The 14,885-nt window shown below is 37.4% G+C and overlaps 1 protein-coding gene across 1 annotated transcript in view; it reads left to right on the top strand.

Moving 5' to 3' along the window:
- Window positions 1-6,964, top strand: part of PPP2CB (protein phosphatase 2 catalytic subunit beta) — a 35,042-nt gene extending 28,078 nt beyond the window's left edge. Inside the window, exons 4-7 of the mRNA XM_039221099.1 lie at window positions 1,182-1,271; window positions 1,381-1,542; window positions 3,467-3,585; window positions 6,256-6,964. Coding sequence (XP_039077030.1) covers window positions 1,182-1,271; window positions 1,381-1,542; window positions 3,467-3,585; window positions 6,256-6,328 — 444 coding nt within the window. The 3' untranslated portion in view covers window positions 6,329-6,964. The remainder of the gene's footprint in view (window positions 1-1,181; window positions 1,272-1,380; window positions 1,543-3,466; window positions 3,586-6,255) is intronic.
- The last annotated feature ends 7,921 nt before the right edge of the window (window positions 6,965-14,885 follow it).

Genomic DNA, 14,885 nt, shown 5'->3' with positions numbered 1-14,885 from the left:
GCTTTATTCTATTGAACTTGAAAAGATAGATGAAATTTATTTTGGCAAATTAGTTTTTAAAGAAATTATGCTAGTGTAAATAGACTACCAAATTTAGAAGAAATTGGAAAAGTAACCAGGTGTCTAGATAATTGTGTAAGCAAATTGTACCAAACTTTTAAGAAACATCTGTGTTCCAAAGTTTAGGAAAAGATGGAGAGCTTCAAAGTTCATTTCTTGAGGCTAGTATAATCTCAGTACCAAACCAGACATGGCAAACACCAAAAAATAAAACTCAGTTAAGTAGTAAAATAAAATATTAATTGAATAAAGAAACTTGTATTGACTATACTTAGTCAACAAAACATCAGAAATCTCATCAAAATCAGGACAATGATGCTCTCTTAAAACTTGCATTATTAGCTTGCTGATCCAGAATCCCTAGAGGATGGGTCTGGGAATAGATATTTTACCCCCCCACCCCCAAAATTTGTATTTTTCAGTTTTGTTTTGGAAGTTCTAACCAGTGCACTGAGCAATAAAAAGAACTAAAAGGAATAAACGTTGAGAAGAAATTAACACATATTTTTGCTAACACAATTATGTACTCCGAGAACTCTTAAGAAAGCTGAAAAACAGGAAATTGAGCGTCTTTGCGATAAGAAAAACAAAAAAAGTTCTATATGTCAGAAAATGTAATGATGAGTCACAAGAATGGAAGTCATATTCACTAGAGAAGGGGAAAAAAACAATACAAAATACTTAAGAATATAAGAGGAAAAACTTTTTTTTTATTTGAGGAAGGTAACGTGCATATACCACACATGTGTATGCATCTGAGTTGGGAGGGGCAGAGAGAGAGGGAGACAGCCAATCCCAAACAGGCTTCGTGCTGTCAGAACATAGGCTGACTCGGGGCTCAATTTCAAGAGCCATGAGATCATGACCTGAGCCAAAACGAAGTCAGATGCTTAACCAACTGAGCCACCCAGCCACCCCAGAAAGAAATAGTATCAGTAGCTCTCTCTGATGTTATTTTTGTTTCCTTTTCCATTGTGTTTTATAAACTTTCCAAGTGAGTATTATCAAACTTTATTCTGAAAAGAAGAGCTGTGAGGATTGACACGTATAACCATTATTGACTCTCTGTTAACTTTGAGCATTTAACAAGACAAATTTTTTTTTTTTTAATTCATAAACAGATATTCTGCCTTCATGGTGGCCTCTCTCCATCCATAGATACACTGGATCATATAAGAGCATTGGATCGTTTACAAGAAGTTCCACATGAGGTAATATTAGCTTTAATTTAAAAAGAAATACGACCGCACTGTGGTAAAACTAAAGGAGTTAAACTTAACTGTCAATAATTTATAACGTATGCTTAATTTTCTTGGCCAGGGCCCCATGTGTGATCTGTTGTGGTCAGATCCAGATGATCGTGGTGGGTGGGGCATTTCACCACGCGGTGCTGGCTACACGTTTGGACAAGACATCTCTGAAACATTTAACCATGCCAACGGTCTCACACTGGTTTCACGAGCTCACCAACTTGTAATGGAGGTATGTACTTCTCCTACAGGATCTTTATTTCTAATACATCTGTATCTCTATAATAAGGCTTCATGAAATATTCCTATTACCTAAATGAATAAAGAAAATCTTTGGCTGGTTTTAGCAGGTAGAGAAAGCACTAGTTGGCCAGAGAAAAGTTGCAAAAATATGACCAAAATTTCCTTGTATCTTTCCCTCAGATTCCTCAAATACAAACTTTTTTTATATTTTCATCATTGCTTTATCATTCTATTGCTACCTTCTAGCTTCCCTTCCTCCATGCACACATTACTTTTGAATTTATTTGAATGCCAGTTGAAGACATGGAACTCCTTTATCTCCAAATTTCCATGTATATTTTGCAAAAACAAATATTTTTCTCTTATGACAGTATAGTTCTTACAGTCCAGAAATTTGCATTGATATATTACCATGATCTAATCTAGACACTTCAGTTGAATTTTTTAGGATATCACTAATGTTCTTGATAGAAAAATTTAATTATGTATTTGCATGTTTAATCCAGGATCATACTGTATTTGGACTCCTTTGATGTAGAAATAATTCCTCAGATTTTCTGTTTTGCATAATGCTTGTATTTTTAAAGACTACAAACAATTGTATTTTGTAGAAATATCCTTCATTTGTCTTCAATGTCCTTATGATTCAGGATATACATTTTTGGCAGGCATATTGCAGAATAATGTGATAATGCTTCCCTGCTTCTCAGTGCATCATATTAGGGTCACGGAATCTGTTTATCCTATTGTTTGTTTGTGGTATTTTCCTGAGTCACTTAGTTAAGGTGGTGGCTGCCAAACTTCTCTACCATGATGTTACTATTTTATAAATACTAAAGGAATAGAAATAGAATTTTATCCTTTCAGTCAGTAGGGAGTGGCTTCAAGATGTTAGAGAAAAGTAAAAAAAAAAAAAAAAATGTTAGAGAAAAGTTCAGCCCAAGTGAGCTAGGAGGAATGAGAATATGGTTAATAAGTAATATAAATTCATATGCTAAAGATAAACCTAATTCTGTCGGTAGTTATGAGAGATATGAATGGATGAAAATTTTTACTTCTCTAAAATACTGAGACTGAAGTAGATAATCAAAATTCAGCTGTTACTTGGGATGAATCTAAAACAGTGAAAAAATAATAAAAAGTAAAACAGGACACTGCAGCCTACAAATAGAGGGAAAATGGGGGCGCCTGAGTGGCTCAGTCGATTAAACGTCCAACTTCGGCTCAGATCATGATCTCATAGTTCGTGGGTTCGAGTCCCGCGTCGGGCTCTGTGCTGCCAGCTAGCCCAGAGCCTGGAGCCTGTTTCAGATTCTGTGTCTCCCTCGCTCTTGGACCCTCCCTTGCTCACGCTGTCTCTCTCTATCAGAAAAATAAATAGATAGGTAGTATATTGGTATGTCAGTTAGATGGTTATCCAAAATACAACTAGTAATGTGAATCAAAATAGGCTGTAATATAAAAGGTATATTTAGAAATAAAAAGAGGTCATTACTGATGAAAACTGGCCCAGTGATCTAGGAAAGAAATAATTCTAGGTTTGTGTTTACCTAGTAATAAACAGATTCAAAATATATAAAGCAAAAGTTATACAATTTATAAGCAAAAGTTATGTGAAATCTTCATCATTGTAGGAGAAATTTTAATACACATCCAAGCCAAGGGCTGAAGCAAGAACTAAGTAGAACAGCACCATTACTGAGCTTCCATGTCACAGAACCCTGTGCCCAGCAGTTGAGTATTCAGTGCAGGTGCCCAGTGTCAAGGATGGATACCATATGAGGTAGCATAGAAGACTGCGTTTCCACCAAGAATATTTATCATCTTTGAATTTAGTTTTCGAAACTTACTTGTGTCAATATTATAATTTTATAGTGAAATGTTTTGTGTTGTTTATTTTTTTAATGCTGCAGGGATACAATTGGTGTCACGATCGGAATGTGGTTACCATTTTCAGCGCACCCAATTACTGTTACCGTTGTGGGAACCAGGCTGCTATCATGGAATTAGATGACACTTTAAAATACTCCTTGTAAGTAATTTAATGTTAAATACAGTTTTTAAATTGGTGTATAATTGCTTTTAGAAGGAAAAAATTAAATGTAGATAGAGGGTTTCTGGGGCACCTGGGTGGCTCAGTTTAAGTTCTAACTCTAGCTTTGGCTTAGGTCATTTTCTCACAGTTCTTTGGATTGAGCCCTGTGTCAGGCTCCGTGCTGCCAGCTTGGGATTCTGTCTCTCTGCCTGCCATTCCCCTTGCTCGCACATGCTTGCTTGCTCTCTCTCAAAATAAATAAACTCTAAAACAAAAAAAAAGTTAGAGAATTTCTGCTTCTAGAATGGTGGAGTGAAGAACCTGACAAATCTTCTCCCCAACAGATGCAATCATTTAACTGGAAAAAGGGATTTTAAACAGTTACTAAATGTTTTTGAATATTGTTCTAAATACATACGGCCCGTATGCATTTAAACATTCTAAAAAATCTAAATCTCAGTAGAAACAGCCAATACGTGGGATTTGAGCCATAGCATGTTCCCTCCCTCTCTTTCCGGATCCCTTGTTCAGAAACTTACTCCACAGTCATTCTACCCTGGACCCTGCTCAGGTTTTTTTCTTGTTTTAATCTTTTAGTCTCTATTAACTACACAACAGAGTTATTTAGAAGTTCCCTCTCTGTAGGCACATGCCACTTTGTGGTCAGAGGTTGTGCTGAAGCCTCCTTGGTCAGTAAAATTTTAGGGCCCACCCTGATCTAGTAAGATGACTGGTAATGTATGTAGAAGTTGATGTCAAAGTTGAAAGAATCATCTTGGCTCACATTTCAACCAAGCACCAATGTTGGGAGTTTGTTTGATTAGTCCTGAGAGGGCACAACCTTAAGGATAGCACATAATGTAGTTTTCCAGTAGTTTTGTAGTTTTCCTCTCTCAAAAAATAAACTTTAGGGGCGCTAGGCGGCTCAGTCGGTTAAGCATCTGACTTTGGTTCAGGGCAGGATCTCGTGGTTTGTGAGTTTGAGCCCAGCGTTGGCTCTATGCTGACCACTGGGAGCCTGGAGCCTGCTTCAGATTCTGTGTCTCCCTCCCTCTCTGCTCCTCGCCCTTGCTCATGTTCTCCCTCTCTTCAAAAATAAATTAACAATAAAAATATTTTAATTTAAAAACTTTCTAAAAAGGTGAGGTTTTAATCTAAATACTCTCCTCAGCTTCTTTAAGGACATGAGATTATATGAAATTGTAATTATGACAATGCATTTTGGGGATTAGAACATAATATCAGTACCAGAAAAAAAGCTTACTCTATAGTAGTAAATGTCTCTTAATTCATAGAATTTATAAATTATAGGTAGATTCCATAAGTGATGGAAGTTCTAGAGTAACCAATAATAAAATAATTTTGGAAAAGTAAAGTTATTAAAGGAATTTAAATGGCACACTAGAAAATATGTTTGTTTGTTTTTTTTTTATTCATTTATTTAGAGGAGGGGCATAGAGAGAGGGAGAACCTCTGCACTGTCAGCGTAGAGCCTGACATGGAGCTTGATCTCCTGAACCGTGAGATTATGACCCAAGCCGAAATCAAGAGTCTGGTGCTTAACTGACTGAGCCATCCAGGCACCCCAAAATATGCTTTAATAAAAAAAGTTAAAGTAGGAACCAAGAAAACAAGACCAAAAAATGGCAGGTATAAATCCAGTCATGTCAGTATTAAACGTGAATGAGTGGTTTAAGTAATGCACTCAAAAGGCAAAGATTATTGAATTTTTTTAAGAAGTTTTATGATATCTACAGGAAACATAATTTAGATTAAAAACAAATAGGTGAAAAAAGATATACCATACTAACAGCAACCACATGACTGCTGAACTGGTTATACTAGGATCAGACAAAATAGATTTCAAAATAAAAATTGTTACACAAAGACATTTCACAGTGATGAGACTCAAACCATTTAGAAAATATACCAGTTAAAAACGTATGCACTTAACTATGGAGCAAAAGTGAACAGAATCAAAGGGAGAAGTAGACAGTTCAACAGTAGTTGGAGACTTTATTATGGCACTTTCAATGGTACAACTAGGCAAAAGGTCAGCAATGAAATAGAAGACTGAAGAAACTATAACTTAACATATAGGGAATGCTCTACCCAAATGCACTAAAACTCAGGGGATTCAATGAAAGCAATGTTTGCAGGGAAAGAAATAACTGTAAATGCCTGTGTTAAAAATTAAGTTAGTGATTTGAGATCTTTCTAAGACTCTAACTTAACACTTTAAAGACCCTAGAAAAAGAAGAGCAAACTAAAGCCAGAGCAGACTTATGGAAGGAAATGAAATAGTAGACAAATAGGGGGAGAAAAAAAAAAAGCAAAACCAGAAAATTCTTTTTAACAAAATTAAAAAGCCTTGACTGGCCAACCAAAAGTGAATAAAGATTCACATTACCAAAAATCACTGCAGACTGTACTGAAAAAGAATTAAGAGAATACAATGAGTAACTATATAGCAACAAACTAGGTCAAATGGACAAATTCCTAGAAAGATAAACTGCCAAAATTGACTGAATTAGAAAGTCTGAATAGTTATCAACAACATATAGTAAAAATGGGAAATCAGCACTGCTCTACTCCAGTGTCATCTTTATTAATATGCTTGCAAATTCAAATCCTTTAACTCTTTGCTTTCTTTTTTGCCACCTGTAGCCTTCAGTTTGACCCAGCACCTCGTCGTGGAGAGCCTCATGTCACCCGGCGCACCCCAGACTACTTCCTGTAAATTCCTCCTAGGAAAAACCTGCCTTTGTATGTGGAAGTATACCTGGCTTTTTAAAATATATATATATTTAAAAACAAACAAAAAAAAAAGCAACAGTAATCTATGTGTTTCTGTAACAAATTGGGATCTGTCTTGGCATTAAAACCGTATCATGGACCAAAATGTGCCATACTAATGATGAGCATTTAGCACAATTTGAGACTGAAACTTAGTACAACACTATGTTCTAGATCGGTCGGTCTTAACAGTTTGCCTGCTGTATTTGTAGTAAGCATTCTCCTCGGGACTGTTTAAGCAAACAAGGTAACTAACTCCTTCATCTCCTTTTGCACTTATTTGAAAATTTTAGGTCTAGTGTTTAACTTGGCATGGATTGATAGAGTTGGAGTTTTATTTTTAAGAAAAATTCTCAAGCTAACTTCCACTTAATCCATTACCCTTTATTTTATTGAAATGTATAGTTAAATTAACTGAAGAAAGATTCTTGGGAGTGTGTTGTCATAACATTTAAAAAGGTTTCCCTTCATTTAAACTAAATTACTGTTTTATGTTGATCTGCATATTTCTGTATATTTGTCATGACAGTGCTTGCATCCTTTTTGGTGTACTGAGCAAATAAACTTTCCATTTTAAACAAACAAATTGGTTTACTGTGGTACACTTTAAATGAAAGTTCTGCTTTTTTGACACTTAATAAAATCTCTTGACCTGTGATAAACAGTTATGTTGAGGTAATTTAAGTGTAGTGGTCTCTGTAAGAAGGCTTATTTTCAGAAGAAAAATTGGGATAGTAGGCTGCTATCTTTTAGACCATAGAAAAGCCATTTTTATTTCTAAACATAATTTCAATAGGTAGTTTGTATTAATGTATTGAAGTATGAATTGTATGCTAAAACTGTAGGATATTCTATAGCTAGGAATAATCTTTGAAAAAAAACAAAATATAGGGCAACCTGGGTGGTTCAGTTGGTTAAGCATCCCACTTCGGCTTAGGTCACAATCTCACAGTTAGGGTGTTTGAGCCCCACATCAGGCTCTGCCCTGACACCTCAGGGGACCCTGGAGTCTACTTCAGATTCTGTGTCTCTCTCTCTCTTCCCCCCACCACCCCGGTCTCTCTCTTCCCCCCACCACCCCGGTCTCTCTCCCCCTCTCTCTCAAGAATAAACATTAAAAATAATAATTTAAAAAATAAATAAATATACATGGGCACCTGGGTGGATCAAGTCTGTTAAGCATCTGACTCTTGACTTTGGCTCAGGTCATGATCTCATGGTTCAGGAACTCAAGTCCTGCACTGGCCTCTGCACTAACAGCACTGAGCTGCTTGGGATTCTCCGCCCCCCCCCCTCCCTCCCTCTCAGTCCTTCCTCCGCTCATGGTTGCATTCTCTTCCTGCTTCTCAAGAATAAACATTTTTAAAAATAAAAACCAAACATGTTACCTTTATTTCTCTAAAAATTATTTTCGTCTCCAAAATATTTTAGTAGAAGGAGTATAGTAATAGCCCCATTGCTAAATTTCAAGTACTGGGGAAGTCCAGAGTCAGTGTTGAGTGAGTGTGGGAGGATGGAAGACACAGAGAAACAAAATTTTTTGAGTTCTCTAGGTCAAAGATAAAGGGTCAAAAAATTTTTTTTAATCCAGCTATATCGTGTTTACAAGGCACATATCAAAAGCAAAGTCAGATAATGTTGAAAATAAAAGGATGAAATAGACCAGGAAGATACTGGAATAGCTATATTAATGTTAAAATAGACAAAATTTAAGAATAGAAGATCAAGACAAATAGTTAAATCACAATTCGAAATTGTATGTATATACCAAAAGCCTCAAAAGTTAAAAGCAAAAATCCTTAGAAATCGAACTGACAAGTTTTCATTAAAACAGGTTTCAACTCCTTATTAAGTCAAAGATGTAGAGTGTTTGAATAACATACCTTAATAAGATTGCTATAATAAACATGTAGATCTCTGCACCCTAATACAGATTTTTATCAAGTTTATATGGAAAATTTACTAAAATTGGCAATAATTAGTCCCTAAGTCTTAAAAGTTTTCAAAATATTGACAGGACACCAAATTCTGACCACAATGCAATTTAGAAAATAGCAAAAATAAGACAACATGATACTCTTATGTAGATAACCTGAAGACTCCACCAAAATATTGGTGGAACTAATGCATGAATGCAGTAACATTGCAGGATACAAAATCAATGTACAAAAATCTGTTGCATTTCTGTACACCAATAATGAAGCAGCAAAAAGAAATCAAGGAATTGATCCCATTTACAATTGCATCATAAGCCATAAGATACCTAGGCATAAGCCTCACCAAAAGAGGTCAAAATATGTACTCTGAAACCTGTAGAACACTTAATAAAAGGGACACAAAGAGGGGTGCCTGGGTGGCTCAGTTGGTTAAGCGTCCAACTTCAGCTCAGGTCACCATCTCATGGTTTGTGGGTTCGAGCCCCACATCAGGCTCTGCGCTGACAGCTAGCTCAGAGCCTGGAGCCCGTCTGCGGATTCTGTGTCTCCCTCTCTAGCCCTCCCCTGTTCATGCTGTCTCTCTCTCTCTCAAAAATAAACATTAAAAAAAAAATGTTTTTTAAAGATGACACAAAGAAATGGAAAAACATTCCATATTCATGGATTGGAAGAAAAAGTAATAAAATGTCTATACTACCCAAAGCAATCTACATATTTAATGCAAGCCCTATCAAAGCAGCACCAGCATTTTTCACAGAACTAGAACAACTGTAAAATTTGTATGGAACCACAGAAGACCCTGAATAGTCAAAGCAATCCTGAAAAAAAAGCAAAGCTGGCATCACAATTCTTGACTTCAAATTATTACAAAACTAGTGACCTGGCACAAAAGCAGATCAACGGAACAGAATAGAGAACCCAGAAATGGACCCACAAACAAATGGCCAACTAATCTTTGACAAAGCAGGAAAGAATATCCAAAGGAATAAGGACTGTCTCTTCAGCAAATGGTGCTGGGAAACCTGGACAGCAAACAACCTGCAGAAAAACGAACCTGGACCACGTTCTTACACCACACACAAAAATAAACTCAAAATGGAAGAAGGACCTAAATGTAAGACAAGGAGCCATTACAATCCTCTAGGAGAAAGCAGGCAAGAGCCTCTTTGACCTTGGCTGTAGAAACTTATTCAACACATCTCCAAAGGCAAGGGAAACAAAAGCAAAAATGAACTATTAGGACTTCATCAAAATAAAAAGCTTCTGCACAGTGAAGGAAACAATCAGCAAAACTAAAAGACAACCAACGGAATGGGAGAAGAGATTTGCAAATGACATCAGATACAGACTTAGAATCCAAAATCTATAAAGAAATTATCAAACTCAACACCCAAAGAACAAATAATCCAGTGGAGAAGTGGGCAAAAGACATAAATAGACATTTCTCCAAAGACATCCAGATGGCCAACAGACACATGAAAAAATGCTCAACATCACTCATCAGGAAAATACAAATTAAAACCACAATAAGATACCACCTCACACCTGTCAGAATGGCTAATATTAACAACTCAGGAAACAACAAATGTTGGCGAGGATGCGGAGAAAGAGGATCTCTTGCACTGTTAGTGGGAATGCAAACTCATGCAGACACTCTGGAAAACAGCATGGAGTTTCCTCAAAAACTTAAAAAAAGAAATACCCTACAACCCAGCAATTGCACTACTAAATATTTATCCAAGGGATAAAGGTGTGCTGTTTCGAAGAGGCACATGCACCCCAATGTTTATAGCAGCACTATCAACAATAGCCAAAGTATGGAAATAGCCCAATGTGTATCTACAGATGAATGGATAAAGAAGATGTGGTGTGTATACACACACACACACACACACACACACACACACACACACACACACACACAGTGGAGTATTACTCAGCAATCAAGAAGAACGAAATCTTGCCATTAAAACTAAATGGGTGGAACCGGAGAGTATTATGTTAAGCAAAATTAGAGAAAGACAAATATAGAATTTCATTCATATGAGGACATTAAGATACAAAACAGAAGAACATAAGGGAAGGGAAGCAAAAAATATAAAAAGAGGGAGGAGGACAAAACATAAGAGACTCTTAAATATAGAGAACAGAAGGTGCTGGAGGGGGTTGGGGAGGGGGATGGGCTAAATGGATATCGGGAATTAAGGAATCTACACCTGAAATCATTGTTGTACTATATGCTAACCAACTTGGATAAATTAAAAAAATTTTTTTAAATTAAAAAATTTTTTTAAAATGAATTCAAACTTAAGTGACCATCAAGTTCATATAGACTGCTATATACATAGGATGTTATACATAAACCTGTTAGTAACCACAAATCAGAAATCTGTAACAGATATCCAAAAAATAGAGGAATCCAAGCATATCACTAGAGAAAACCATCAATTCACACGGGAAGAGAGCAAGTGAAGAAAGGAACGGAAAAGAATTACAAAAAAATGACTTAAAATGAACAAAATAGCAATAAGCATGTATCTATCAATAGTTATTTTGAATGTAAATGTAAAAAGGCATAGGGTGACTGAATGGATAAAAAAGCAAAACCCATCTCTATGCTGCCTACAAGAGACTCGTTTCAGTCCTAAAGTCACCTGCAGATTGAAAGTGAAATGGTGGAAAAATACACAAGCGGAATAAAAAGAAAAGCAGGGATAGCAGTATTTATATTGGACAAAACAGGCTTTAAAACAAAGACTGTGACAAGAGGCAAAGAAGGACACAATAAAGGGAGTGGCACCTGGCCAGCTCGGTTGGTGGAGCTTGTGACTCTTGATCTCAGGGTTGTGAGTTTGAGCCCATGTTGGGTGTAGAGATTACTTAAAATCTTTAAAAAACAAACAAACAAAAAACTACACTAATAATAAGGGAACAGTAAGAAGATACAACTATAAATATTTATGTACCCAATATGAGAGCACACAAATACATAAAGCATCTGTTAACAGACGTAAAGGAAGAAATTGATAGTAATACGATAATAGTACAGAACTTTAACACTGCCTAACATCATGGATAAAGAAAAACAATAAGGAAACAGTGACTTTAAATGATACATTGGGGGGACTGGCCAAGCTGGTGGAAGAGAGCAGGAAAACGTGGGGGAAGTGCTGGCGAGAGAAAGAACTTGGGTGAGGAGGAGGAGAAACCAAATGTAATACTTGGTGTGGAAATAGGATTTTGACTTTTATTTTCTAGCATCTTCAAATCAAGAAATGTGAAATTAATCAACATTATTCTACCTCCCGTTGACAAGTGAAGATTGCTTTCTCCCTGGGGCTACCTCAAGAAACAAGCCAAAGTACACATGGTGGGGAGTCCCAAATACCACTACGAGTAGGGAAACAAAATAACCCAAGTCTCAACAAGAGAAACCAAGAGACACCATTCAAAGAACACTTCTGAACGGACAGGGCCTGTACAGTCAAAGAGCCCTCTTTAATTCACCAGAACCTGCAGGGGCAGAGTGCACAACAAGCTTTTAAAATTAACGAGATAGAAAGCTAACCAAAATGACAAAACGGAAGAACTCTCCTCCAAAGAAATTCCAAGAAGAAATGACAGCTAGAGAATTGCTCAAAACAAATATAAGCAACATGACTGAACAAGAATTTAGAACAAGAGTCATAAAATTAATCGCTGGATTTGAAAAAAGCATGGAAGACATCAAAGAACCTACTGCTACAAAGACTATGGAGCTCAAAATAGTTGTGATGAATTAAATGCTAGGAATGAGATACATAATAAAATGAAGGCGTCCAATGCACAGATTGAAGAGGCAGAAAGGAGAATAAGGGATTTAGAAGACACAATCATAGAAAAAGAGGAAGCTGAGAAAGAGATAAACTGATCCAGGAACATGAAAGAAGAGTTTGAGAGCTCAGTGATACAATCAAACAGAACAATATCCGTATCATAGGAATCCCAGAAGAGGAAGAGAGAGGGAAAGGTGCTGAAGGAGTCCTTGAACAAATTATAGCAGAGAACTTCCCCAACCTGGGGAGGGAAGTAGATGTTGAAATTCAAGAGGCACAGAGAACTGCCCTCAGAAGTAACTTGAATTGATCTTCTGCACGACATATCATAATGAAACTGGCAAAATATAAGGACAAAGAGAATTCTGAAAGCAGCTAGGGAGAAAAGGGCCCTAAGATACAAAGGGAAACCTCAGAGTGGTGACAGACCTATCTACTGAAACTTGGCAGGCCAGAAAGGAATGGCTGGAGACCTTCAATGTGATAAACAGAAAAAGTATGCAGCCAAGAATCCTCTATCCAGCAATCTTGTCATTCAGAATAGGAGGAGAGATAAAAGTCTTTCCAAATAAATAAAAATTGAAAGGATTTGTCACCACTAAACCAGCCCTACAAGAAATCCTGAGGGGTCTCTCTGAGGGAATGTTGCAAGGAACGCAAGATACCATAGACACCACCACCACAAGCATGAATTCCACAAAGGACACCATGACTCTAAACCCATATATTTCAATAATAACACTGAATGTAAATGGGCCGAATGCTCCAATCAAAAGACATAGGGTAGCAGAATGGATTAAAAAAACCAAAATCCCTCCATTTGCTGTCTACAAGAAACGCATTTTAGGCTAAAGAACACCTTCAGATTGAAAGTAAGGGGATGGAGAAATATCTATCATGCTACAGGAAGTCAAAAGAAAGTTGGAGTAGCTATACTTATATCAGACAAACTGGACTTTAAACTAAAGACAATAACAAGGGATGAAGAAGGGCATTATATAATAATTACATGTACCCATCAGGAAGAACTAACAATTATAAATGTCTACGCACCGAATATGGGAGCACCTAAATATATATAACAATCACAAACAATCTTATAGATAAGAATGTGCTAATAGCAGGGGACTTTAATACTCCACTTACAGCAATGGATAGATCAACTAGACAGAAAATCACTAAAGAAACAATGGACTTGAATGACACATTGGACCAGATGGATTTGACAGATATATTTAGAATTCTATATCCTGAGGCCATGGAATTCATTTTCTTCTCAAGTGCTTATTGCACATTCTCCAAGATACATCACATACTGGGACATAAAGCAGCCCTCAATAAATAGAAAAGAATTGAGATCATACCATGCTATGCTAAGCATACTATGTTTTCAGATCACAATGCTATGAAACTTGAAATCAATCACAGGAAGAAGTCTGGAAAACCTCCAAAAACACAGAGGTTAAAGAACACCCTACTAAAGAACAAATGGACCAATCAGGCAATTAGAGAAGAAATTTAAAAATATATGGAAACAAATGAAAATACAACAGTCCAAACTCTATGGGATGCGGCAAAGGCAGTCCTAAGAAGAAGGTAGGTATATTGCACTCCAGGTCTATTTCAAGAAATTAGAAAAAGCTCAAGTACAAAATCTAACAGCACACCTAAAGGAAGTAGAAGGAGAACAGCAAGAGCACCCCAAACACAGTAGGAGAAGAGAAATAATAAAAATCAGGGCAGAAAGGAGGGGCAAGATGGCGGAGAAGTAAGGAGCTCCGTACTTGCACTCGCGCCCATACATCACACGGAAAAGATCTGAAGCCATTGGAAACCTTACAAAACCTGAGAGATTGGGAGAAAAAGGACGCAGAATCCACTGAGAGAGCCTTCTAATGTGAGTGTGAACCGGGGAAGATAAAATCGGGCCGGGATCGGAGACTCCAGGGTGGGAGGCGATCCCCCTCTACCCTCTACGGGGAGTGAGAGGGAAAAGGGGAGAGTCTGAAACAGAAAAACCTCCGCTGGGGGGGAAAAAACCTCCACTTGGTGCATAGAAAGACCGTACTTGCCAAATACCTGCACACCAGGTCCCCTCGCGCCAACTGGTCCCGGGGGGTGCTGAGCACACAAAGTGCTTCTTTGTGCTGGCTCCTGGCGGGTGGACTTCAGAGTGGTGGCGCGCCTGCCACCATTGTGGCTCCCGGGCAGCTGGGGCCCCTGAAAGAGCCTCGCGGACACCGGGCGTCCGTGCTCCTGGCGGGCTATTCCAAAAAATAGAAATCAAAGGAAAACTCCCGGACTCATTTTATGAAGCCAGCATCACTCTGATTCCCAAGTCAGACAGAGATCCAGCAAAAAAAGAGGACTACAGGCCAATATCCTTGATGAATACGGATGCAAAAATCCTCAACAAGATCCTTCCAAATCGAATCCAGCAGTACATAAAAAGAGTCATCCACCAAGATCAAGTGGGATTCATTCCTGGGTTACAGGGCTGGTTCAACATTCGCAAATCAATGTGATACATCATATCAATAAAAGAAGAGATAAAAACCATATGATCCTGTCAATAGGTGCAGAAAAAGCATTTGACAAAATACAGCATCCCTTCTTAATAAAGACTCTAGAGAAAGTCGGGATAGAAGGAACCTACTTAAACATCATCAAAGCCATCTATGAGAAGCCTTCAGCTAACATCATCCTCAATGGGGAAAAACTGAGAGCTTTCCCCCTGAGATCAGGAACA

This window comes from Hyaena hyaena, unplaced genomic scaffold, assembly GCF_003009895.1.
Source record: "Hyaena hyaena isolate Hyena2069 unplaced genomic scaffold, ASM300989v1 scaffold_17, whole genome shotgun sequence".
Classification (NCBI taxonomy): domain Eukaryota; kingdom Metazoa; phylum Chordata; class Mammalia; order Carnivora; family Hyaenidae; genus Hyaena; species Hyaena hyaena.
This window is presented reverse-complemented; position numbering and strand designations above follow the sequence as displayed.